Below are 26,895 nucleotides of genomic sequence, written 5' to 3' on the forward strand. Positions count from 1 at the left end.
CTCCAAAACATATCACCAGAGTGACAAATACCACTTACTAATCGTTAGTAGCTGCAGAGGGTATTCCTGTCCGGAGAAGACTTCTCGGTCTTCCAATGTGAAAACATCAGTGAACCCTCATGTAGTGATTGGGACTAGATTCAGCTGCATATAATTTAAAAACAAAAAGCATGAGCGACTTCATACAAGTTTATTTCTCTCTCTAATAGAAAAGGACTGGAGATAATTAGTCCATCCTTGATGGCTGCTGAAGCTCCAGTTATCACATGCAAAATGTGGACAAAAGGCAGAGGAACAAAAAGAGGCTTATCCCAGTTCAGTCACCTCCTTTTGAGCAACCTCTCCAAAAATCACTTAGTAAGTATGTCATAGGCAAAACCTAGGCAAAGAAGGCTGGAAAGTGTGTCTTATTCTGGACTGCAGAGTGCCCAGCTGAAAATTAGGCTTCCATTACTAAGGATAAAGGGGAGAGTTAAGCTGATCAAAAGCAACAATCAATACAATTTCTTGGAGGGAAAACAAATCTGTCATAGAAGCAGCTGTAGCTTTTTTTTTTTTCATCCGGAGTTTTGCTCTTGTTGTCCAGGCTGGAGTGCAATAATGCAATCTCAGCTCACTGCAACCTTCCCCTACTGGGTTCAAGCAATTCTCCTGCCTCAGCCTCCCAAGTAGCTGAGATTACAGGCATGTGCCACCATGCCCAGCTAATTTTGTATTTTTAGTAGAGATGGGGTTTCACCATGTTGGTCAGGCTGTTCTTGAACACCTGACCTCAGGTGATCCACCCACCTCAGCCTCCCAAAGTGCTGGGATTACACGCGTGAGCCACAGCGCCCGGCCTTCAGCTATAAATTTTTGAGACACTAAAAGATTTCATGTAAAATCAGTTGTAGTGTGTTGCTTAGGAAGCCAGAAAGCTATGTATATTTTATTCTGCCTTTATGAGTAAAATTAAGTTGATGTCCAGAATTTTCCCCCAGGTATTTTGAGGACTATGTTAAGATCGGTATCTAAACATTTAGCACCATCTCATAGTTTAAATCTATTTGATTCTGTTCAGTTTAAGAAAGTACATGGAATATATTATTATTATGAAAATGAAAAGATTCAAAGTGTGAAGTACTTTCCCTCACAATTATCTGGAAGACGTATATTGGCTTTCTCCATGATGATTTTATAGAACAGGTGTAAACATTCTAAATGTATTGACACCTTAAACAACTTACTTCTTCCTTATGGATCCAAAGGAAATGGTGTTCTCGTTATTTCCCTTGGGTCAGACCCATATCCACCTGGGCATAAATGTCAACTAGAGGTATATTTAATTAATAATGTCTTCTTACTACTTAATTCTTAAAAGTTATAGAAACATTTAACAAAGGGCAAATGTCATAACAAATCTCAAGGTTTTGCTTGCAGTGCAAGACACCCTGAAAGGTAAATTAAAAATCCCTATTCAGAGGACAGGAACCCAGGAGGGATATATTGCAGCAATATTTTCTACTGATCAGGCATTTCTGTTTGAGTAGTATCCTGTAATATCCAAATATACAGTGAAGTGGGAAGTCGCTGTTTCTCCATTTCCCACTCACTCGTTTAAAAAACTGATAAAGTTACTAAGTAGTTTGCCATTAAAAGTAGTATGGGAAAATAGGAAAGGGGAAAAATAACCCTAATAGTTTGTATTAGTATCTTCATAAATTCTTATTAAATTAATTTATGCCTGATAGAAGTTCATATCCATTGTTTAAAAAACTTGAAAAATGGAAGAAAACAAATCATCTTGTTCATGGTACAGATATAACCTCAATGTAGATTTGTAGATAACTGGTCTTTTTCACACATGAACAATTGACTTTTCTCATTGGACTTTATGTCATGAACAATTTTTATTTGTAACAGACAGGATAGTCAGTTTACCTATCCTTACACCCTGTTCTAATCCACTCCTGCCATAATTCTGAGTGTGCAGCCTGCCATGTGACCTGTCCCCCACCACTGATGATTGGATCAGGAAGGGACCCTCAAGCCAGGCTTTAGATGCCCATAGGAATTTGACATTGGATCACAGATTTTGATTGGTGTTTATTAGGCATTTGAACCCAAAAGTAATACAGAGTTGGAGGCCAGGTGCAGTAGCTCATTCCTGTAATCCCAACACATTGGGAGGCCAAGATGGGAGGGTCACTTGAACCCAGGAGTTTGAGACCAGCCTGGGCAACATGACGAAACCCCATCTCTACAAAAAATAAAAAAAATTAGCTAGGTTGGTGGTGCACACATGTAGTCCCAGCTACTTGGGAGGCAGAGACAGGAGGCTTATTCAAGTCCAGGAGATCAAGGCTGTGGTGAACCATGATTGCACCACTACAGTCTAGCCTGGGCAACAGAACAGGACCCTGTCTAAAATATACATAGAAAAAGAGAGGACACAAGCGCACACTGGAACAATTTTTGTGGCCACATGAAAACCAAATAGAGACAAACTGAGAAACAAAAAATGAAGCGGACTCCTGAAGTGGGAATCCCATGAGGGCTCCGAGAGAATCAGGTGTGGCAACTTCAGCCCTCAGCCTCTGCAATCCATATATATCCTGGTCTTGGGAGTCCATAGAATACTGTTTCCTTCTAATAAAGGTTTCAAACAAATCCCTGCAGATTTATTTAAAGTGTTTGTGGAAGATAATTTTCCATATAAGCTGTGCAGTATTCTATGGTATATGTCCCCATTGTTCTTCATTTACGTCATTTACAGTTTGATCACCATAAACAATTTTTCAGTGAACATCCTTGTATATACAACTTTGCCTACTTAACAGAATTTTTTTCTTTGTTCAGTTCCCATAATGAGAATCAATGAGGCAGAAGGTAGGCATATTTTCTAAGGCTTTTGATGCATTTTCCAGATGCCCTCCAGAAAAGTTACACTAATTTGTACACCCTGTTAGCAGCCTATGATAATGCCCAATTTTCTATACCCAAGTAAACTGGGAATTATTCTTTTGAATATTTGACAATCTGATGTGTACAAAATGGATTGCTTTTTTTAATCAACCATTTTTAGAGCAGTTTTAAGTTCTCAGCAAAATTGAGAGGAAGATACAAAGATTTCTCATATACCCACTGCTCCCATTCATGTATAGCCTCCCCTATTATCAACATCCCCTCCCAGGGTGACATTTGTTACAATTGATGAACCTACATTGACATATTATCACCCAAAGACCATAGTTTACATTAGGGTTCACTCTTGGTATTGTTCATTTTATGGGTCTGGACAAATACATAATATCGTGTCCACCATTATAGTTTCACTGCCCTAAAAATCCTCTGTGCCTTACCTATTATTCATCCCTCCCTTTTTCCAGCCCCTAGCAACCACTGACCTTTCTACAGTCTTTATAGTTTTGCCTTTTCCAGGATGTCATGTATACAGGTTGAGTACAGCTAATCTGAAAACCCAAAATCCAAAATGCATTAAAATGTGAAACTTCAGCACCAACATGATGCTACAAGTGAAAAATTTCACACCTGACCTCGTGACAGGTCATAGACAAAATCCAGTCAAGACTTTGTTTCGGCTGGGTGCAGTGGCTCAAGCCTGTAATCCCAGCACTTTGGGAGGCCAAGGTGGGTGGATCACCTGAGGTCAGGCATTTGAGACCAGCCTGGCCAACATGGCGAAACCCCGTCTTTGCTAAAAATATAAAAATTAGCCGGGTGTGGTAGCATGCACCTGTAGTTCCAGCTACTTGGGAGGCTGAGGCACGAGAATCGCTTGAACCCAGGAGGCGGAGGTTGTGGTGAGCCAACATTGTGCCACTGCACTCCAGTCTGGGCAATAGAGCAAGACTCAATCTCAAAAAAAAAGACTATGTTTCATGCACAAAATTATTTAAACTGTATAAAATTAGCTCTATGTGAGTAAGGTATATATGAAACAAATGAATTTCATGTTTAGACTTGGGCCTCATCCCTAAGATATTTCATAATGTATGTATATATTCCAAAATCTGAAATTGGAAACACTTCTGGCCCCAAGCATTTCAGATAAGGGATACTCAACTTGCAGTTGAAATCATACAGTATGTAGCTTCTCAGACAGGATTCTTTCACTTTGTAATATGCTTTTAAATTTTCTCAATGTCTTTTCATGCCTTGATAGCTCATTTCTTTTTTTTTTTTTTGACATAAGGTCTCACTCTGTTGCCCAGGCTGGAGTGCTGTGGTATGATATTGGCTCACTACAACCTTTGCTTCCTGGGTTTAAGCAATTCTCCAGCCTCAGCCTTCTGAGTAGCTGGGACCACAGGCGCACACCACCATGCCCGGCTAATTTTTTGTATTTTTAGTAGAGATGGGGTTTCACTGTGTTGCCCAGGCTAGTCTCCAGCTCCTGAGCTCAAAGCGATCCACCTGCCTCAGCCTCCCAAAGTGCTGGGATCACAGGCTTGAGCCACCGTGTCTGGCCAGCTTCTTTTTAGCACTGAATAATATTCCATTGTCTGCATATACCACAGCAAAAGAAATATCTGTTAAAGGACTGTTATCCAAAATACAGAAAGAACTCTTAAAACTCAGAAATAAGGAAACAACCCGATTCAAACATGAGCCAAAGACCTTGACAGACACCTCATTAAAGAAGATGTACAGATGGAAAATAAGCATATGAAAAGATGCTCCACACCATATCCCATCAGGGAAATTGCAAATTAAAACAACTGTGAGATGCCACTACACATCTATTAGAATGACCAAAATCCAGAACACTGACACATCAAATTCTGGTATGGATGTGGAACAACAGGAGCTCTCATTCATTGCTGGTGGGAATGCAAAATGATACAGCCACTTTGGATGACAGTTTGGTAGTTTCGTACAAAATTAAACATACTCTTACCATGTGATCCAGCAATCGCCCTCCTTAGTGTTTACCCAAAGGAGCTGAAAACCAGTGTCTACACAGAAGTTTGCACACAGATGTTTATAGCGGCTTTATTCATAATTGCCAAAACTCAGTAGGTAAATGAATAAATAATGGGTCTGTTTTTTAAAGAGTTTTTTTATATTTTTACTATTGAACATCTTTTCACATGTTAATTTGTCACTTATCTTGTGTGTAGTAATGTTCATATCCTTTACTAATTTTTCTACTAAAGTCTCCTTTTAAACAGAAGTGCCCTTAAAAATCAAATAGGGAACTTGCATTTCAGCATTTTAAATGCACGTGTCCTTTGGCTGATCAGGTCTAATATGTGGCATTTATCCTAGAAATATATTCTTAAAAGAATGTAAAGGTATTGAATGGTGTTCCCTCTAGCATTGCTTTTAAAGAAAAAATATAACCTAAGTATGCATCAATAGGATAGTTAAGTAAATTATGGAACACCCATACAATATTACTTAGCTGTTAAAGAATAAGCTGATCTGTGAAGATCTCCAAGCTGTCTTAACCGAAAAGAGCTAAGGTGCAAAATTACATTATGATACCATAAGTGTTTTAAAATGTATAAATACTTATTCACTAAACAAAATGTTCATTAAGTGCTACTGTGTGGCAGGTAGTGTCCTAGATAAATATGAACAAAATACAATGGTTAACTCTAAAGAGGGGACACTTTTCGTTTTATGGTCCTTTTGCAACTTGACTTTTTTATTGTACATATATTATGTACACTTAAAGAAAATAATTTGTACAGCTTACTATAATGGTCTTTTTATTGATCTGTCTCTCCTACCAGCCAGTGATGACTCCGAAGACAGACATTTACCACTGTGTTGGTTTTCAATCGAAATGATGTACATAAATTTGGGGTGTGCTTGCACCGTCCGAATGGGCCTGGGGTCCGGCGGCGGAGAGCGACCTGGGCGGGGCGGGAGCTGGCAGCGGGGGTCCTCCCGGCTCACCAGAGAGACGAGCGGCCGTGCTCCTAGAGAGGCAGGGAACCCGCCAGACTCCGCCACTCCGCTGCGGGTGCGGCGCAGGGAGAAGCTTTTGTGCCCGCCCAGCTGCTGGAGGCGCCGGCAGCGCCCGCCAGACCCGCCAGCCCAGCGGCCCGGGCTCTGGGGAAACCGGCGCTCCCGACAGGGGAGCACCGGGCCTCTGAGCTCCCTTGGGAGCCTTTCACGAGGTCAGCTACGTCTTTGTTGTGCGCGTTCCTGAACTTTTGGTCCATTAACCAACAATTAGACACGCCGGTATTCAGTGCCTGGCGCGGTGCTAGATGCTGGGTGTAATCTCAGAAAAATACATTCAGGGGCGCGCCTGAGGGTGCTGGCTGCTGGCATCTCAGGTGCTTTACATGCATTCGTGAAGAAGCCCATCAGTATTTGTTGAATACCAGGTACGTGCCGGGCATGTAGAGTCTATGCAGAGATAAACTCCTGTCCTCAAGAACCCGGGTGGGGATGGGGTTGGTGATCTGTAATACGAGATGGAGATGAGGGTTGGGTGCAGTTTTCTATGGGAATACCCCATCTCAACCTGTGTGGCTTACTTTTCCTGTCTATATGTTAGGGTTAGGGGTTGCCAGGGAAGGTTTTACAATAGAACATTTACGCTGGGCCTTGGGAATTTACTCTTAGAAGGGCGGTCCTGACTGTAAAGAGTGGGTGGAAAAAAATTGAGTACTTAGCATGGCAGTGACATAAGAAATTTGGGAAGACCATGGCTTTCTTGAAAGCAGGAACCAAGTCTTTTATTCCAGAGTTAACTTTATGCCTGGAAAATAATGAGATGCTCCACAAATGTTGATTGAGTGACAAACAAATCAGCAAAACCCAGTAAAGATTAGATCCTGGGGAGTTTGAATTTACTTCAACGAGTTTAATGAAAACTTTGTGTGTGTTTATGTGTGTGTGAGGTATGTTGAATATGGTCACAATTGTGCTTTAGGGAATATTAATCCAGTGACCATAGAAGCGGGGAGTTGGGCAGGAATACCGTAACAGAACATTATTGTAACAGTGAATGAAAATAATAGTAAAATGATAAGAAGGAAAGAATGGCTGCAAGAGGCGTTTTTAAGAATTGACTCACTGATTGTGTATAGAGGCTGTTTAAAAGACTGAATGCGTGGAAGATGATGGTGATGCCAGTAGAAATGGAGAAATACCGAGTGAATGCAGCTTTGAGGGACTCTGATTTCAGTTTGAGATCTGTTGAAATTATAGTGCAGTAGAGGCCCACAGCTGCTGGCATTTCAAGATGTGGGTTTGGAGTGCAAAAAGCAAGCTGGTGCCAAAGATTTGAGTCTTCTTGGAACAGAGATATATTGAAAGTGTGACTAAGGAGATCACAAAGGAAAAAATGAAAAGAGGGAATAAAAGAACTTGATGCATGTCTACTGTTTTTCAGTTATGTATTGTTGCATCAAAAATAAAACTCTAAACTTAGTGGCTGAAAACAAGCTCAGCTTATTGTTCCTCAGGATTATGCGGGTTGACTAGGCAGTTCTACTGGTCTCACCTGGAGTTACTAATAGAGCTGCATTCAGCTGGTGAATTATTTGAGCACTAGGCCTGGCTGGGCTTTAACTTGGGCATTTTGGTTCTCATCCACATGACCTCTGTATAGCTAGCTTGGGCTTCCTTACAGCATGGCAGTCTTATGGCAGTGAGCCAAGAGCTACAGCAGCACTCTCTCTTACAATGTCATTTCTGCTGTATTCCACTGGTCAAAGTAAGTCATAGGCCAGAACAGATTCAAGGGAAGGAAAAAGAGACTCCACCCCTTGATGAGAACAGTGGCAAAATCTCATCACAAAAGGTATTTGAGAATGGGAGACTTTGGAAACATTCTGTTACACCTACATTTAAAGTGGAATATTCAATGAGAGTTACACAGATATAGATGACCTTTGAGACTGTATTATTTGTCCATGAAGGCAGACATCTGCCTCCTCAATGGGTAAATTATCCCTTCTCCCCAGCTGAAGTGCAAGCTACTCGAGCTTTCTTATTGCTAACACTTCTTCCCTCATGTCCTACATCCCTTACCTTTGGACTCAGGCCCTTTAGTACTAGTTCAAAATATACTTCTGATTCATTTCACTGATAATAGAAGCAAGCAGGCTCAGCTTTTGAGCATTACCTACAGTGGGGACAAAAATGTAAGTAGGTTACATACAGTTTTGAAGCTCTTATAATTTGCATGTTGCTGATAAATTCTTATGCCTCAGATCTCTATTTCTGAATATAGACCCCAAGCTAAGTGAAGCTTTAGCCTCTAAGCTCAACATGTATGAAGCTTTGCCAGGCCCTGCTCCTGAAAATGAAGATGGCCTTGTGAAAGTGAAGGAGGAAGATCCCACCTGGGAGCAGGTGTGCAACTCACAAGAGGGCAGCTCCCACACTCAGGAGATTTGCCGCCTGCGCTTTCGGCACTTCTGCTACCAGGAGGCTCACGGACCCCAGGAAGCTCTGGCCCAACTCCGAGAACTTTGTCATCAATGGCTGAGACCGGAGATGCACACCAAGGAACAGATAATGGAACTGCTGGTGCTGGAGCAGTTCCTGACCATCCTGCCCAAGGAGCTCCAGCCCTGTGTGAAGATATATCCTCTGGAGAGTGGAGAGGAGGCAGTGACAGTGCTGGAGAATCTAGAGACAGGAAGTGGAGACACAGGACAACAGGTGGGAAGAGAATGTGTGTGGTGATGTGGGAGAAGAAAAGGGGGACATGTATCGGTTTATTTTTAACGTTTTATTTTGAAATAACTTCTAATTTATAGAAGTATTAGAAGAATAGAGAACTCCCGTAAAACTCTTCATCCAAATTTGCCAGTTGTTAACATTTGTTTGATGAAGTCCCATTGTTGTGTACACACTCGTACAAGGAAGTGCATTCCCCCCCCAAGATGTATGTATACACACACATACATACACATATGCAGTATTTTTTTTTCCTGAATCTATTTGACAGTCAGTTGCAGACACTATATCCCTTTACCTCACTGTTGCCCAGGCTGGAGTGCAGTGGTACGATCATAGCATCATTGCAGCCTTGAACTGCAATGGTGGAAGGCTCAAGCAATCCTCCCACCTCAGGCTCCTGAGTAGATGGGACTACAGGTGCATGCCACTATGCCTAGCTAATTTATTTTTAATTTTTTGTAGCGGGGGTGGGGTCTCACTATATTGCCCTGGCTGATCTTGAACTCCTGGCCTCAAGTGATCATGCTGCCTTGGCCTCCCAAAGTGTTGGGATTACAGGCATGAGCCACTGCACCTGGCCATTCGGTGTGTATTTCTGAAGAGTGAGGATATTCTCTTGTATAACAAGAATACAAAAATCAAGTTTAGGGAAATTAAACTTATGATACTATCATATAACCTTAGTCCTTATTCGTATTTTGCCATGTTATCCTGATAATGTTCTTTATGATAATTTTCCTGTGATTGAGGATACAAGCCAGCATCACATATTGCACTTAGTTGCCATATCTCTAGTCTGTGAATCTGGAGTAGCTGCTATCTTTGTCATGACATTGTTATTTTTGAAGAGTACAGCTAGTTTTTTTGGAGACTATCCCTCAATTTGAGTTTGTCCTATATTTTCTCATGATTCAGGCTGCACATTTTGGCTAGAATACCACAGAGGTAATGTTGTGTTCTCAGTGCATTACTTCAGGAGGTGCGTAGTGATGATTTGTCCCATTACTGATGAGGTTATGGTGGTACCTGTCAAATTTCTCCACTAGAAAGTTACCATTTTCCCCTTTGTAATTACTAAGTAATCTGTGGGAGACATTTTGAGGTGGTGTACATATCCTGTTCCTCATTAAATTTTCACCAGCTAGTTTAAACATCCACTCGTTTGTTGTTTTTGTTTTTCTGGGCTGGGATCCTTTGCCTGTCTTTTCTGCCTTGTTTGCTGCTGTATCCCCAGCATGTAGAACAGTGCCAGGCTCTTAGCATGCAGTCCATATATGCATGCCCTTTCAAAATAAATCTTTTGTTTCCAGGCCTCTGTCTATATTCAGGGACAGGACATGCACCCAATGGTGGCAGAATATCAAGGAGTCTCTTTGGAGTGTCAGAGCCTCCAGCTCCTGCCTGGGATAACCACCCTGAAGTGTGAACCTCCACAGCGTCCTCAAGGGAACCCCCAAGAAGTGAGTGGTGAGTGCTAGAGTGAGTTTAGTGAGGACACTGGGAGCTGGCCACTGACACTTGCACAGCCTTCTTGACCTCAAGTTTGTATACATTGTGAAATGATTACCACAAGCTAACTTACATATCTCACAGTTACCTTTTATGTGTCTGTGGTAAGAATTCCTAAGATCTACTCTCATGAAATTTCAAGTATACAATATATTATTACTAACTATAGTCAGCATTCTGTACGTAGGTCTTCAGAGCTTATTCATCTTATAACTCCAAGTTTATACCCTTTGACCAACATCAAGTTTTATTTTTTTGTCTAACCCTGTATCTGAACAAACGTGTAAAGACCTGCTTTATTTTACACTGTGCATTTTAAGCTGGTTTATTTAGTATGTATGTGTTGTGGACAAGTACATATAATAGTAAAAGTGAATCGGGGCAAGGCTGTTTTTTTCCAGCAAACTTTATTCCTTCTAGAAATGCAACAACAGCAATAAAAACATTCCATAGTGATCCATTATGGAAGCAAAGAAAAGCAGAGCAAAGAAAAGTGATGTTCTGTTTTATATTTTTGGGTTAGAATTACCACATGTGCTCTTCATTTGATAATTTTGTACTCTGCCATCTGCCAACTGCCAACTGTGTGACCTAGGCAAGTCATTTAATAGGTTATTCAGTTAATCAACAATTATCTGTTTGATCTCTGTGTGTACTCTGCACTCAGCTGTGATTCTTCTGAATGTGCCTAGGATTTTGGAGGCAATAATTTGGACCTTCTTGATTATTTTGAGGATTGGAAATAATCTTTTAAAGTAACAGCACAGTGGCTGGCCTTGTGCAGTCATCATCACCATTTTGATTATTGTTGGTTCTTTGGGATCAGTACCTCCTAACAGTTTTTCTAGTTCATGGCTAACATCTCTTCTCTATTTTTTTTAATATCTTTATTTTCCTGTCTCTCTCTCCATCTTCCTTTCTTCTGCTTTCCTGTTTCCCCTCAGTCTCATCTCTCTACTCTCTATATCCTTTCTTTTGCCTCTGTGTTCTCTCCTTGATCCTTCCTTTATCACCAGCTTCTTCCTCCCCTTTATTTTTATCTATGATTTTTATTTTTTCTTTATGTGAAAGTGCATGACTGTAAAGCACCTTATGAGTTCATAAATCCCACTCCATTTTTTGGGTTAAAGTTGTAGAATTTTAGAATTTCTGACAGAATGAAAGCAGTTGTGATGCTCTTTCTCACAATGTAAAATCTACGTCTTAGTTCTTGAATGTTTAACAAACATAACATTTGGGGGAAAAGGCTGGGTCTCCAAAAAGGGTACCCTAAAGGCCATCATGTCTCATTTAGGACTCTTGCCCTCTCTCTCTGCAGGGCCTGTTCCCCACGGATCAGCTCATCTCCAGGAAAAAAACCCCAGAGACAAGGCTGTAGTGCCTGTGTTTAACCCAGTCAGGTCCCAGGTAAGTAGGATGCCCAAGCTTGTAGGAATATCAGTAGTGGTCTTTGTCCCTCATTCCATGTTCCTTGCCCTTCTCTTGGCTCACACTCATCATCCTGAGAGCCATTCAGGTGGCATAGTCCCTCTGCCTTCACCTTGTCACAGAATATCACAAAGTGTGTTGCATCATTCGAGGAGCTTGTATTGATTATATGCCATTGCCTCATTTCATTGTTCAGGAGGCACGTCCAAATCTCAAGGCATGGGAGTGAGGGGTGGAGTGAGGCTCCTGGTTTCAGAAAGTGCTCCACTCGTTTGATGTTGAGTAACTGATATTTTCTCCTTTGAAGTCTCTGGTTTATCTTCCCAGCTTTAGAACAAGGGCCCTTTCTCACACTACTTTATATTCAGCATGTATGCAATTAATGCTTGGTGATAATAATGGAAATTCTATATATCCAAGGTAATACTTAACATCTTCTTCACAAAATGGACTCTGGTTTTTTTTCTTATTAGTGGTTCATTCATTTTCCTAGTCATTTATTTACAAAAAAAAAAAAAACTCTCTCATTTAAGTCCTCTTGCATACTGCTGCCACATCAGTTTCCTCAAGACACTTGCTTAGTCCTCTTCTATGGCTTCTAATTAATTTTTAATTCTATCAGACCCAGTGCCTCCTGTTATTAACAAATACTTCCTGATAAGAAGTGTCTAGAAAATAAACCCTACTCATGCACATTCTGAAAATCAACATAATTCCCTTAAATGTAATTTAATGGTATAATGTAGAAACAAAAAAGTTATTTATTTTAAAAGTAGTGTTTCAAAATGCAAGTGCTTGATGTGATTATAACTAAGGAAATAACAACGTAGTCAGGTGTTTGCACTGAAATATAATTAGTAAGTTCAAATTAAGGAGGAATAAGAAGACCAGAAGCCCAAGAAAATCAAAGGGCAATGGTATAGGTGGACAGTGGAATGAAACTAGTATTGAGTCAGATAATACAAGACTAGACAGAGAAAGTGGGGCCCTTAATTGAAGTAAGGCTTAGATGTTGTAAATTGAATTATGTCCCTGCAAAAGATATATGAAAATCCTAACCCCACGTACCTGTGAATGTGACCTGATTTGGAAACAGGCTCTGTCTTAGTCCATTTTGTGTTGCTAATAATGGAATTCCTGAGACTGGGTAATTTATTTTAAAAAGAGGTTTATTTAGCTCAAAGTTCTACAACCTGGGAAGTCCAAGATCATCAACCTATCTGGTTAGGATCTCATGCTGCTTTAGCTCATGGCAGAAAGTGGAATGATGGAGAATCAAGTGTGTGCAAGGAGACCACACATTAGAGGCAGCCATCCTTTAAACAGTCTGCTCTTGGAGCTGAGCAAGAGCAAGAATAGAAAGCTTATTCAAAGAAATAACAATAGGCCGGGTGCAGTGGCTCTCACCTGTAATCCCAGAACTTTGGGAGGCCTTGGCAGGAGGATTGCTTGAGGCCAGGAGTTTGAGACCAGCCTGAGCAACACAGCAAGACCCTGTATCTATTTAAAAAAAAGAATAGGCCAGGCGTGGTGGCTCATGCCTGTAATCCCAACACTTTGGGAGGCTGAGGTGGGTGGATCACGAGGTCAGGAGTTCGAGACCAGCCTGGCCTATATGGCAAAACCCCGTCTCTACTAAAAATACAAAAAAAAGGAGCCAGGTGTGGTGGCAGGCACCTGCAATGCCAGCTACTCAGGAGGCTGAGGCAGGAGAATCGCTTGAACCTGGGAGATGGAGGTTGCAGTGAGCCGAGATCGTGCCATTACACTCCAGCCTGGGCAACAAGAGCAAGACTCGATCTCAAAAAAATTAAAATAAAATAAATTAAAAATAAATTTAAAAAATAGAGAAATAATAACAAAAATCTTCACAAAACTTGTGAAAGATATAAATGTCCAGGTACAGGAAGATCTGAGAACACTGAACAGAATCATCCCAAATAAGACTACTCCAAGGCATATAATAATCAAACTCTCAACTGTCAAGGAAAAAGAGAGGATCTGAAAAGCAGCAAGAGACAAGAAACAAATAAGGAGCTTCAACTTGTCTGGCAATAGACTTCTCAATGGCAATCATACAGGCCAGGAGAAAGTGGAATGACATTTTCAAAGTACTCCAAGAAAAAAACTGACATTCAAGAATATTGTATCCAGCAGAATTATCTTTCATATATGAAGGAGAAAGTCTTTCCCAGACAAACAAGCTGAGAGAGTACACCACCACCAGACACATCTTACAAGAAATGCTAAAGAATTCTTCAATGTAAAAGGAAAGAAGACTAATGTGCATAAAGAAAACTTTTGAAGGCATAAAAGTCACTGATAAAATTAAGTACATGGACAAACCCAGAATACTTTATTACTGTAATAGTGACATACAGTATACTCACAACTGTGAAGCCCCAAGACATACCTATCAAAAACAATAATAGGACTGGACACAGTGGCTCATGCCTGTAAACCCAGTTCTTTGGGAGGCTGAAGTGGGAGGATCACTTAAGACAAGGAGTTTGAGACCAGCCCAGGCAACATGGTAAGACCCTGACGCTATACCTGGAGACATGAGACAGAGTGAGACCATATCTTTAAAACAAAACAAGACAAGCAATAATGGCTAGCAACCTGTTAAGAGATAGGTAATATAAAGATATAAATTGAGACAACGAAAAGTCAAAATCTAGAGGAATGGAATTAAAGCATATTTTTTTCTGTATGTTTCTGCCTTTGTTTCTACTCTTGTATTTGGGATCTAAGATAAGTTGTTATCTCTTTAAAATAACTTATTATATCTGAAGGTCTTCTTTGTAAGCCTCATGATAACCACAATGCAAAAACCTATAATAAATTCACTAGAAATAGCAACAAAGGAAGGCATACTATAAGAGAAAATCACTTAGCCACAGAGGTTTTTTGTTGTTGTTGTTTGAGATAGGGTCTCACTCTTTCTCTCTGGCTGGAGTGCAGTGGTATCATCTCAGCTCACTGCAACCTCTGCCTCCGGAGTTCAAGTGATCCTTCCACCTCAGCCTCCCAAGTAGCTGGGACCACAGGTGTGTGCCACCATGCCTGGGTAATTTTTTGTATTTTTTGTAGACCTGGGTTTTTGCCATGTTGCCCAGGCTGGCTTGAACTTCTGGCCTCAAGCAATCTGCCCACCTTGACCTCCCAAAGTTCTGGGATTACAGGCGTGAGACACCATGCCCGGCTGTATATAACAATTATAAATACCTATGCATGCAACACCAGAGCTCCCAGGTATATAAGGAAAACATTAATAGATCTAAAAGGAGAGTTAGACTGCAATACAATAATAGTAGGAGATTTTAATACCCCACTCTCAGTAATTGACACATCATCCAGACAGAAAGTCAACAGAGAAACGATGGAATTAAACTACATGCTAGATCTAATAAGCCTAACTGATATTTACTGAACATGTAACCCAACTGCTACACAATGCACATTCTTTTCATCAGCACGTGGGACATAAGAATAGACCATATCTTAGGCCACAAACAAATCTGAACAAATTTTTTAAAAATATAAATCATATCAAGTATCTTTTCTAATCACAGTGGAATAAAACTAGAAAGCAATAACAAGAAAAACCTTGGAAACTACACAAACGCATGGAAATTAAATAGCATGCTTCTGAACAACTAATTTGTCAGGGAAGAAATTAAGAAGGAAATGTAAAAATGTCTTGAAACTAATGAAAATAGAAAATGTGACATATCAAAATTTGTGGGATACTGCGCAGTACTAAGAAGGAAATTTATAGCAATAAACACCTATATCAGAAAAGTAAAAAGACATCAAATGAACAACCTAATGATACACCTCAAGGAACTAGAAAAGCAAGAACAAACCAAACCGAAATTAGTAGAAGGAAACAAATAAAGATTAGAACAGAAATAACTGAAATTGAGACCAAAAAAAAAAAAAAAAAAACCCAGAAGAACAATGAAACAAGAAGTTGGATTTTTTTTAAAAGGTAAACAAAATCAAGTCTTTAGCTGGACAAACGAAAAAGGAGAAGACACAAATGAATAAAATCAGAAATGAAAAAGACATAACAGCTGAGACCTCAGAAATACAAAGAAACCATTAGAGACTATTATGAACAACTATGACAATAAATTTGAAAACCTGGAAGAAATGGGTAAATTCCTAGATGCATGCCAACTACCAAGATTGGACCATGAAAAAATAGAAAACCTCAGCAAACCAATAACAAGTAACGAGATAGAATCTGTAATAAAAAGTCTTCCATCAAAGAAAAGCCCAGGACCTGTTGGCTTCCCTGCTGAATTCTACCAAACATTTAAAAAGAATTGATACCAATCCTATTCAAACTCTTCAAAAAAAAAGAAAAAAAAAATTGAAGAGGAGGGACTACTTCCAAATTCATTCTAGGAGGCCAGCATTGCCCTGATACCAAAACTAGACTAGGATACAACATAAAAAGAAAACTACAGACCAATATCACTGATGAGCATAGGTGCAAAAATTCTCAATGAAACACTAGCAAACTGAATTCAACAACACATTAAAAAGATCATTCACCATGATCAAGTGGGATTCACTCCAGGGATGCAAGGATGGTTCAACATATGCAAATCAATAAATGTGATATATCACATTAATATAATCAGGAACAAACACCATATGATTATTTCAATAGATGCTGAAAAGCATTTGATAAAATTCATTGCTTTTTGATAAAAACCCTTGTCAAAGTTGGTATAAAAGGAACATGCCTCAAAATAAGGGCCGTATATGACAAACCTATAGCTAACATCAAACTGAAGGCCTTTTCTCTAAGGACTGGAACAAGATAAGAATGCCCATCTCACCACTGTTGTTCAACGTAATACCCGAAGTCCTGGCCAGAGCAATTATGCAAGAGAAGGAAATAAATGGCATCCAAACCGGATAGCAAAAAGTCAGGTTAGTCTGTTCGCAGATGATATAATCTTATACCTCAAAAAACCTGAAGACTACACCAAAAAAACTGTTAGTGCTGATAAACAAACTAAGTAAAGTTGCAGGATAAAAAAATCAACACTCAAAAATTAGTAGCATTTATATACTTCAATAGTGAACAATCTGAGATAGAAATCAAGAAAATGATCGCATTTACAAAAGCTACAAAAAATATAAAATACTTAGGGAATTTAAATACTAAACATTTAAACACCAAATTAAGTTAAATTTAGTGTTTAAATTCCCTAGGTATTTTATATTTTTTAGTATTTTATTTAGAATTTATAATTTAGCATTTAAATACTAAAGAAGTGAAAGACCTGTATAAGGAAAACTAAAACTCTCATGGAACAAATTGAAGAGGACACAAAAACACTGGAAAGGTATTCCATTCTAATGGATTGGAAGAATTTATATTATTAAAATGACAATACTTCCCAAAACAATTTACAGATTCAGTGTAATCACTATCAAAATACCAATGACATTCTTCACAAAAATCAGAAAAAAAAAATTCATGTGGTGAGCCCTTAATCTAATGACTCATATTCTTATAAGAAGTCCATATTTGCAAATTGACCAAGGGGTTGAAAAAAAAGAAAGAAAAATGCCCAAGTGAAAACACACACAGGGAGAATGCCATGTGATCACTGAGGCAAAGATTTGTATAACACATCTGCAAGCCGAGGCACACCAAGAATTGCTGACAAACACTAAAAACTTGGAGAGAGGCAAGGAAAATTATCCCATGGAGCTTTTTTTCTTTTCTTTTCTTTTTTTTTTCTTTCTTTTTGAGACAGTCTTGCTCTGTTGCCAGGCTGGAGTGCAGTGGCGCGATCTCGGCTCACTGCAACCTCTGGCTCCCTGGTTCGAGTGATTCTCCTGCCTCAGCCTCCCGAGTAGCTGAGATTACAGGCAAGCGCCATCACGCCCAGCTAATTTTTGTATTTTTAGTAGAGATGGGGTTTCACCATGTTGGCCAGGATGGTCTCGATCTCCTGACCTAGTGATGTGCCCACCTTGGCCTCCCAAAGTGCTGGGATTACAGGCATGAGCCACCACGCCAGGCCTCCCATAGAGCTTTCAAAGATAACATGGCCCTACTGATATCTTGATTTTGGATTTCTACCCTCCAGAGCCATGAGATAATACAATTCTGTTGTTTTCCACTATTGAGGTTGTGGTACTTTGTTACGAGAGCCATAGGAAAGCAATATAAGTTACAAAACAAATTATGGACTGATAAAGGGAGAAAATAAGGAGGTATGATATTACAGATAAACTTCCTTCATTGTGTTTCACTTTATTGTGCTTTGCAGTATTGAAAGTTTGTGATGACCCTGTGTGGAACAAGTCTGTCAGCACCATTTTTCTACAGCATGTGCTCACTTTGTGTCTCTGTGTCACGTTTTGGTAATTCTTAAAATGTTTCAAACTTTATTGTTATATCTGTCATGGTGATCTGTGATCAGTTATTTTTGATGTTACTATTGAATTTGTTTTGGTGTGCCACAAACCATGCCCGTTTAAAATGTCAGACCTAATCAATAAACATTGTATGTGTCCTGACTCCTCCATTGACCAGCTGTTCCCTCATCTCTTTTCCTTTCCTTGGTCCTTGCTATGTCCTGAGACAGAATAATATTGAAATGAAGCCATTTATAATACTACTACTACAGTGACCTCTATGTGTTCAAGTGAAAGGAAGAGTCACATGCCTCTCAGGTTCAATAAAAAGCTAGAAGTGATTAAGTATAGTAAGGAAGGCATGTTGAAAGCCGAGATAGGCCAAAAGCTAGGAGGCCTCTTGTGCCAAACAGGCAGGTTGTGAATGCAAAGGAAATGTTCTTGAAGGAAATGAAAAGTGCTACTCTGGTGAACATATGAATGATAAGAAAGCAAAGCTTTTTGCTGATACGGAGAAAGTTTGAGTGGTTTGAATAGAAGATCACACCAGCCACAGCATTGCCTTAAGCCAAAGGCTAATCCAGAGCACATCTCTTACTCTCTTCAATTCTGTGAAGGCTGAGAGAGGTGAGGAAGCTACAGAAGAATAATTGGAAGCTAGCAGAGGTTAGTTCGTGAGGTGTAAGGAAGAAGCCATCTCCATAAAATGCATCAGCAACAAGTGCTGATGCAGATGCTGCAGCAGGTTATCCAGATCTAGCTAAAATCACTAATGAAGGTGGCTACACTAAACAACAGATTTTCAATGAAGATGAAACCACCTTTTATTGAAATAAGATGCCATCTAGGACTTTGATTGCTAGAGAGGAGAAGTCAGTGCCTGGCTTCAAAGCTTCAAAGGACAGCCTGACTTGTTAGGGTCTTACGCAGTTGGTGACTTTAAAGTTGAAGCCAGTGCTCATTTATCATTCTGAAAATCCTAGGGTCCATAAGAATTATGCTAAACCTACTCTGCCTGTACTCTAGAAATGGAACAACAAAGCCTGGATGATAGCACATCTGTTTACAGCATGGTTTACTGAATATTTTAAGCCTACTGTTGAGACATACTACTCAAAAAAAAAAAGATTTCTTTGAAAATATTACTGCTTATTCACAGAGCACCTAGTCACACAAGAGCTCTGAAGGAGAGGTACAAGGAAATTAATGTTTTCAAGCCTGCCAATACAATACACATTCTGTAGCCCATGGATCAAGGAGTAATTTTGACTTTCAAGTCTTATTATTTGAGAAATACATTTTGTAAGGCTATAGCTGCCATAGATAGTGATTCCATAGATGGTGATGGATCTGGGCAAAGTAAATTAAAAACCTTCTGGAAAGGGTTCGTCATTCTAGATGCCATTAACATTTGTGATTCAAGGGAGGAGGTGAAAATACCAACATTAACAGGAGTTTGGAAGAAATTGGTTCCAACACTCATCATTGTCTTTGAGAGGTTTAGGACTTCAGTGGATAGTGTAGCTGCAGATGTGGTGGAAAGGACTAGTATTAGAAGTGGAACCTGAAGATGTGACTGAATTGCTACAATCTCATGACAAAACTTGAACAGATAAGTTACTTCTTATGGGTGAGCAAAGAAAGTGGTTTGAGATTGAATCTACTCCTGGTGAAGCATTGTTGAAATGACAACAAAGGATTTAGAATATTACATAAACTTAGTTGATAAAGCAGCAGCAGGTTTGAGATGATTGACTACAATTTTGAAAGAAGTTTACTCTAGGTAAAATGCTATCAAACAACATTGCATGCTACACAGAAATCTTTTGTGAAAGGAAGAGTCAATCAAGGTGGCCAGCATTACTGTTGTCTTATTTTAAGCAATTGCCACAGCCACCGAAACCTTCAGCAACCACCACATTGATTAGTCAGCATCGTTCAACATCGCAGGAAGCCCCTCTACCAGCAAAAAGATTACAACTCTCTGAAGGCTCAGATGATTATTAGCATGTATTAGCAATAAAGTATTTTTAAATTAAGATATATACTTTTTTAGACATAATGCTTATGTACAATTAATAGACTACATAGTATAGTGTAAACATAACTTTCACATGCACTCGGAAGCCAAGAAATTTCTGTGACTTGCTTTATTGTGATATTTGCCTTATTGTGGTGGTCTGGAACTGAACCTGCAATATCTCTGAGGTAGGCCTATGTTTAAATGAGGTGGGTTTTGCCTTTTATTATCAAAATAATTATCTGTAGTTTGGAATAGGGTGATGATGAGTTAAAGAGAAAACATCTTCTGTCTTGAAACCCCCTCGTCAAAACAGATATTCATTCTGTAAAAGACTGGCACTATGTCCTTTTTTCAGGCAACAAGAAAGAGAAAGTAGATTGGAAAATGAGAGAAAATCAAGAGGCTAATGAAACCATGTGGTAGCCTTTTGGGACAGTGTCAGAGAGATAGAAAATCTCAGACAGTTCCCCAAATAAATAAATTCAGTGTATGATTTTTCCAGCCTACATATCATTACTAGCTTTGAAATGTTTTTAAACAATCTTTGTTCATGAAATTCAGTGAGATTTCTGCATTTACATTAGATTCCAAGTCTGTTAAAAGGAGTCTCAAAACTCCATTAGGTATTTGTAGTCAGTTTAATTGCATTTGTTATAACTGCAATATTATATTGAAGTGCTGTTCAACCAAATACATAGAAAATGCTGTAAAGTAGTGTGTAGAACAATCCAAGTGAGTCAACTTTTGTGACAATGTCTTTAATCGATGTAAGCTTCCTTCTCTAACTTTCTTGAATTACTGACTTTTTTTCAGTATCATCCTATAAAAACTCTTCAGGTTTCCTATGTTTCAGTGTAGCTGATTTATATTGATTGTAGGTTTGGTTCAGGAGGACACTCAAAAGTCCTGCAGGATGTGGAAGAATTCTTTGTAGTGTGGGACTGTCCCACATATTGCAAGATGCCTAGCATCTCTGGCCTCACCCTCTGAATGGCATCGGCTTGAGTTGGTGGTGGACTTCATTGTTATAACCAGAAAGGTTCCCACAAGTTTACAAAATGCCCTGAGGGGCTGGAACTACCGGTCTACAGTGTGGTATTCAACACCCTTCACAACTGGATTCCTTACCATGTGAAAACAAAGAGGCTATTTTCTTTTTTTGTCTTTTTAGACATTGGTGAAGACTGAGGAAGAAACAGCCCAGGCCGTTGCTGCAGAGAGGTGGTCACATCTGAGTCTGACTCGGAGGAACCTCTGTGGGAACTCAGCTCAGGAGACAGTTATGAGCCTCAGTCCGATGAGTAAGGCCAGGCCTCTGACTGGACCCCTGTCTGGACTCTCATTTTCCTGTCACTCACCCTGGCTTGGCCCTTGGGAGGCCACGTTTCCTACAGACCCACACCCTTCCTTTCTCTTCTTCTGGCCTCTGCCTCCAGACTTCTAGCCCTTATCACTTTGCATCCTTCCCAATCACATTTTCTTCTGTTACTAATCAGTTTACTGATTCTTGTGGTTATCTTCTCTGATCATCTCTTCCAGTTCCCTGATTCCTTCAGTGACTCCTTTGTTTCCTTTTCCCCTTTTTTCTTCCCTGTCAAGGATTCCATATAACTTGTCTTTCAGATATCCCTTCATACTTGGAAGCCCCATGAACACCTCTGTCTGATCTTGTCTTTACCTCAGAGGAGGTCATCTTCACTCTCTAAGAACACAACAGTTCATGTTTATTTTATTTATTTTAGTTTTTTTAAAGATGGGGTCTCGCTTTGTTGCCCATGCTGGAGCATAGTGGCACGATGATAGTTCACTGCAGCCTCAAACTCCTGGGCTCAACTGATCCTCCCACCTCAGCCTTCTAAAAAGCTGGGGCTATACCCAGGTAATTTTTTGTAGACACAGAGTCTCGCTATGTTGCCCAGGCTGGTCTTGAACTCCTGGCCTGAAGCAGTCCTTCCACCTTGGCCTCCCAAAGCACCCAGCCTAATTTTCTTGAAATGTGCTCTGCCCTGTTGGGCCCTCTCTGCAGCTGGGCTTTGGTGCCTTAATTAACCTTTCTTATCATTTTTCCCATACCATGCCACATTTTGTAGAATTGCTGAAACTGTGCACCCTTGAAACACCAATATGATTTGTTTTTTGTTTGATTTGGAACATCTATTCCCTACCCTGGAAGTTTTTTTTTTTTTTTTTCAAAATTCACGTAACAGATGACATTTAAATCATTAATGTTATATTTTAGCTGAAGAAATTGTAACTAAAGATAGATTGTTTAAAGCAAAGCAAGAAACTTCTGAAGAAATGGAACAAAGTGGAGAAGCCTCAGGAAAGCCCAACAGGTGAGCGTCCATGGTCCTCAGTGAATCAAATCCTGCAGATATAAGAAATTGGAATGGAATCAGAGAAACCAATTGGTCAAAGGCCTGCTTCTCTGGAGTAAGATATGACGACTGCCAGTCACTTCTGTGTTCATAGGAGGTCCATGCCAAGAAAGTGACCTATTCAAAATTTTCAATATGCAATAAATATACAAAACCTTCAGTTGATACTCAGTTTCCTCCAAGAAGCCTATTCTGATCCAGTCTGTCCTGCTTGATTACCCTTCCCTGGGCTCCCTTACATTTTTGTGGAGCTGTGGAGAAGCTAGAAGGCAGATAATTTAACAAGAGTGAGGGCTACAGATGAAGCTGCCATGATAGTTAAGAAAGAAATGTCAGAGCGGAAGAGGACAAGCAGGGTACAGGTTGAGCATTCCAAATCTGAAATGTTCCAAAATCTGAGCTGTTTGAGCACGAGCATGATGCTCAAAGGAAATGCTCATTGGAGCCTTTTGGATTTTGGATCTTTGGTTAGGGATGCCCAACTTGTATAATGCAAATATTCCAAAATCTGAAAAAAATCCAAAATTCAAAAATCTTCTGACCCCAGGCATTTCAGATAAGGGAAAATTAACCTGTATTTTCAACTGCCATTGGGAGACCTGAACAAGGTATGGGTCAAAAGGAAAGTTAGCTGATGAAGTAGAAATGAATGACAGTGTTGGGTGTTTCATAAGTGCTGGTTGTGGGAATGAATGAACTTGTAACAGATATTCCTATGCAAAGCAAGAAACTTCTGAAGAAATGGAACAAGGTGGAGAAGCCTCGGGAATGCCCAACATTCCGAGGCTTCTCAGGATTGCAGAAAGAGAGGGAACAAATCACAAGCAGAGGGTTGGCTTCTGATGAGGCCATTTGGTCCTCAGAGACTTGAGAAAAGAGAGAGTAAGCAAGGTGGGCTACTTGGCTAAAGAGCTGAGAAGGGGGTGTGAATTTTCCTTATTGACATTTGTTTAACTTAGGGAAACTGGGAGCTAAATCTCAGCTAAAGTAGAAATGTCTTAAAGCTCAAGAGGAGAAGTGAAATTTTGCATTAAGATTAGTGAAGACTGAGCCAGGCTCCACTAAAGGAAGAGATATGATGTTCAGTAACTTAGAGCAGAGTTATGCAACTGGAGAATAGGAATCTGCTATTGTGCCTGTAGGTACATTTAGTATCAGGCAACTAACAGGTAATTCATAGTGCCTATAATAAAGATATTCATATAACAAAAAGTGTGAAGGTAGGCTATTTCAGGTTAGGTGCAATAGCTTAACCATGGTATCAAAGGTCTAGCCCCCTGCCCTCCTTCTAGTCCCCCTCCCTCACCCCCACCTCACTTTCTTAGCTCACTCTTTTTTCCCATTTCTCACTCCCATTTCCTTCCCTCACAATATTGGGCTTAATGCACTGTGGTTCTTAGAGTTTAGATGTCAACAGTAGAAAGACTCAGTGTGATCAAGGAATGTCACTGAAGTTATGGATGTCAGGGAACTTTAAGATGGATGTGTTGAATACATGCAGACATTGAAGACACCCTGGATGATAAACACTTTACATAAAGAAATGTATGTAGTGTAAATTATATTAAAATATACTCTTCATGCTTCTTAAATGTCTTTGAAAACTTGACTAGTTTACCAACAGAACACTAATAAATTAAATGCACATATCTAAAAATTAAAAACTTTGTGTAAAATAATACTTTTCAGTTGGGTGCAGTGGCTCATGCTTGTAATCCCAGCACTTTGGGAGGCCGAGGTGAGTGGATCACGAGGTCAGGAGTTTGAGACCAGCCTGGCCAACACAGTGAAACCCTGTCTCTACTAAAAATACAAAAATTAGTTGGGCATGGTGGCACGTGCCTGTAGTCCCAGCTACTCGGGAGGCTGAGGCAGGAGAATTGCTTGAACCTGGGAGGCAGAGGTGGCAGTGAGCTGAAATCATGCCACTGCACTCCAGCCTGGGTGACAGAGCTAGACTCTGTCTCAAAAAAAAAAAAAAAAAACTTTTCATCTTTGTAACTTTAGCTTACTTCCTTGTAAGCCCCATAAAAATCAGTCCAAGTGCAATGAGTTGAGTTTCATTTGTTTTTCCCCAGAGTAGTATGTCCATCAGATGAATGTAGAACTAGCAGGAGCTAAGTCCTTCCATGTTCAGAAATTCTGTGAGAGATGTCAGAAGACCTGGTAAATAATAACCTTTTTTTCTTGTTCAGATTCAGAACCAATTGACAGGGATGCAGGAGTAAAATAGATGGTTCTGGAAACCTCAGTTTCTTACTGACAGAAGTTAGACTGGATAAAAACGGCTTAAAGGCAGAGCTAAATAGGCTTGTACTGGCAGAGGAGGAGTGTAGCAGATGTCCCTCTGCATAGGTCTTCTCAATGCAACTTGGGGCACCAAGGAGCATGGGATGTCTTCATCCTGCTCCTAAAGAGGACAGAGGGAGGAGTGTACCAAGGATACTCAGTTATTTCTCCCAGGCTCAACAGTTGGTTCCATCCTGAGGAGTGAGTAAGAGGTGGAGAGTGGCTAGAAATGTTTAATCTAGCCAAAGTCCTCCCCATGGAAACTTAAGAGAAATAAGTAAGTATCCCCCCACACCCACCCCAAGCCCCAAAAGATTTAAGCTTCAGCAGATTTATCATGTGTGAGAGAATATGATTGAGGATTTTTATAACATGTTCTTTTTTTCTTTCCCAGAGAGTGTGCACCCCAGATTCCTTGTAGTACTCCTATTGCTACTGAAAGGACAGTTGCACATTTGAACACTCTAAAGGACCGTCACCCAGGTGATTTGTGGGCCCGCATGCACATCTCATCCTTGGAATATGCTGCAGGAGACATTACCCGAAAAGGGAGAAAAAAAGACAAAGCTCGAGTGAGTGAACTGCTCCAAGGCCTCTCATTCTCTGGTGACTCAGATGTGGAAAAAGATAATGAGCCTGAGATCCAGCCTGCTCAAAAGAAGTTAAAGGTATCATGTTTCCCAGAAAAGAGTTGGACCAAAAGAGACATTAAACCCAATTTTCCAAGCTGGTCAGCACTGGATTCTGGACTTTTGAATCTCAAGAGCGAAAAGTTGAACCCAGTAGAGCTTTTTGAATTATTTTTTGATGATGAAACATTCAACTTAATTGTCAATGAAACCAATAATTATGCTTCTCAGAAAAATGTCAGCTTGGAAGTCACAGTTCAGGAAATGAGGTGTGTGTTTGGTGTCTTACTTTTGAGTGGATTTATGAGGCATCCTAGAAGGGAAATGTATTGGGAAATCTCTGACACCGATCAGAACCTGGTTAGAGATGCAATCAGAAGGGACAGATTTGAATTGATTTTCTCAAACCTGCACTTTGCAGATAATGGCCACCTAGATCAAAAAGATAAGTTTACAAAGTTGAGACCTCTCATAAAACAAATGAATAAAAATTTCCTCTTGTATGCTCCCCTGGAAGAATACTATTGCTTTGATAAGTCAATGTGTGAATGCTTTGATAGTGACCAATTCCTGAATGGAAAGCCTATTAGAATTGGCTATAAAATTTGGTGTGGTACAACCACACAGGGTTATCTGGTTTGGTTTGAACCCTATCAAGAAGAATCAACTACGAAGGTAGATGAGGATCCTGATCTTGGGTTAGGTGGAAATCTAGTGATGAACTTCGCTGATGTTCTTTTAGAGAGAGGTCAGTATCCCTATCACCTGTGTTTTGATAGCTTCTTTACAAGTGTCAAATTGTTGTCAGCCTTGAAGAAGAAGGGGGTGAGGGCAACAGGAACAATTCGTGAGAACAGGACCGAAAAATGTCCCCTTATGAATGTAGAACATATGAAAAAAATGAAGAGAGGGTATTTTGATTTCCGAGTAGAAGAAAACAATGAGATAATTTTGTGTCGTTGGTATGGGGATGGCATTATCAGTCTGTGCTCCAATGCTGTGGGCATAGAACCAGTCAATGAGGTAAGCTGTTGTGATGCTGATAACGAAGAAATCCCTCAGATAAGTCAACCATCCATAGTAAAAGTGTATGATGAATGCAAGGAAGGTGTAGCTAAAATGGATCAAATTATTTCGAAATACAGGGTGAGGATAAGAAGCAAGAAATGGTACTCAATTTTGGTGAGCTACATGATTGATGTAGCCATGAACAATGCATGGCAACTACACAGAGCCTGTAACCCAGGTGCTTCTCTAGACCCCTTGGATTTTCGGAGATTTGTTGCACATTTCTACTTGGAACACAATGCTGATCTGTCAGATTAGGGTACATAAAATGGACATAGTGCAGACATTAATAAGACATAGAAAAATAATAATTATACATGCTGTTGTACCCTCCCAAAGTAAATCTGATATATGTAATGAAGTTATTAAATAATACTTTTAAAAATCAGACATTTATATAGAGTTTCAAAGACTATTGTAAGAAGTAATGTTAAAAATTGTCTGTGAAAATCTTGAACTGTAGTACCTTTCTCTATATCAAATTTTGTGTCAGACATGGGAAATCATGTATTTGTTCAATTGA

General features: G+C 39.8%; 1 protein-coding gene across 2 annotated transcripts; it reads left to right on the plus strand.

Annotated features, from left to right (window-relative positions):
- Positions 1 to 59: 59 nt before the first annotated feature.
- Positions 60 to 26,895, plus strand: PGBD1 (piggyBac transposable element derived 1). Of its 2 annotated transcripts, none has more exons than XM_063707429.1 (8): positions 60 to 357; positions 4,196 to 6,344; positions 8,181 to 8,634; positions 9,966 to 10,122; positions 11,483 to 11,571; positions 21,180 to 21,309; positions 22,248 to 22,344; positions 25,070 to 26,895. In XM_063707429.1, exons 3-8 carry the CDS (start codon positions 8,239 to 8,241, stop codon positions 26,628 to 26,630), a joined length of 2,430 nt encoding a protein of 809 aa, XP_063563499.1. In that variant the 5' UTR covers positions 60 to 357; positions 4,196 to 6,344; positions 8,181 to 8,238; the 3' UTR covers positions 26,631 to 26,895. The 2 variants fall into 2 exon arrangements, with proteins under 2 accessions (XP_063563499.1, XP_004043546.1); XM_004043498.4 differs by having other exon boundaries at positions 8,201 to 8,634.

This window comes from Gorilla gorilla, chromosome 5 (assembly GCF_029281585.2).
Source record: "Gorilla gorilla gorilla isolate KB3781 chromosome 5, NHGRI_mGorGor1-v2.1_pri, whole genome shotgun sequence".
NCBI lineage: Eukaryota > Metazoa > Chordata > Mammalia > Primates > Hominidae > Gorilla > Gorilla gorilla.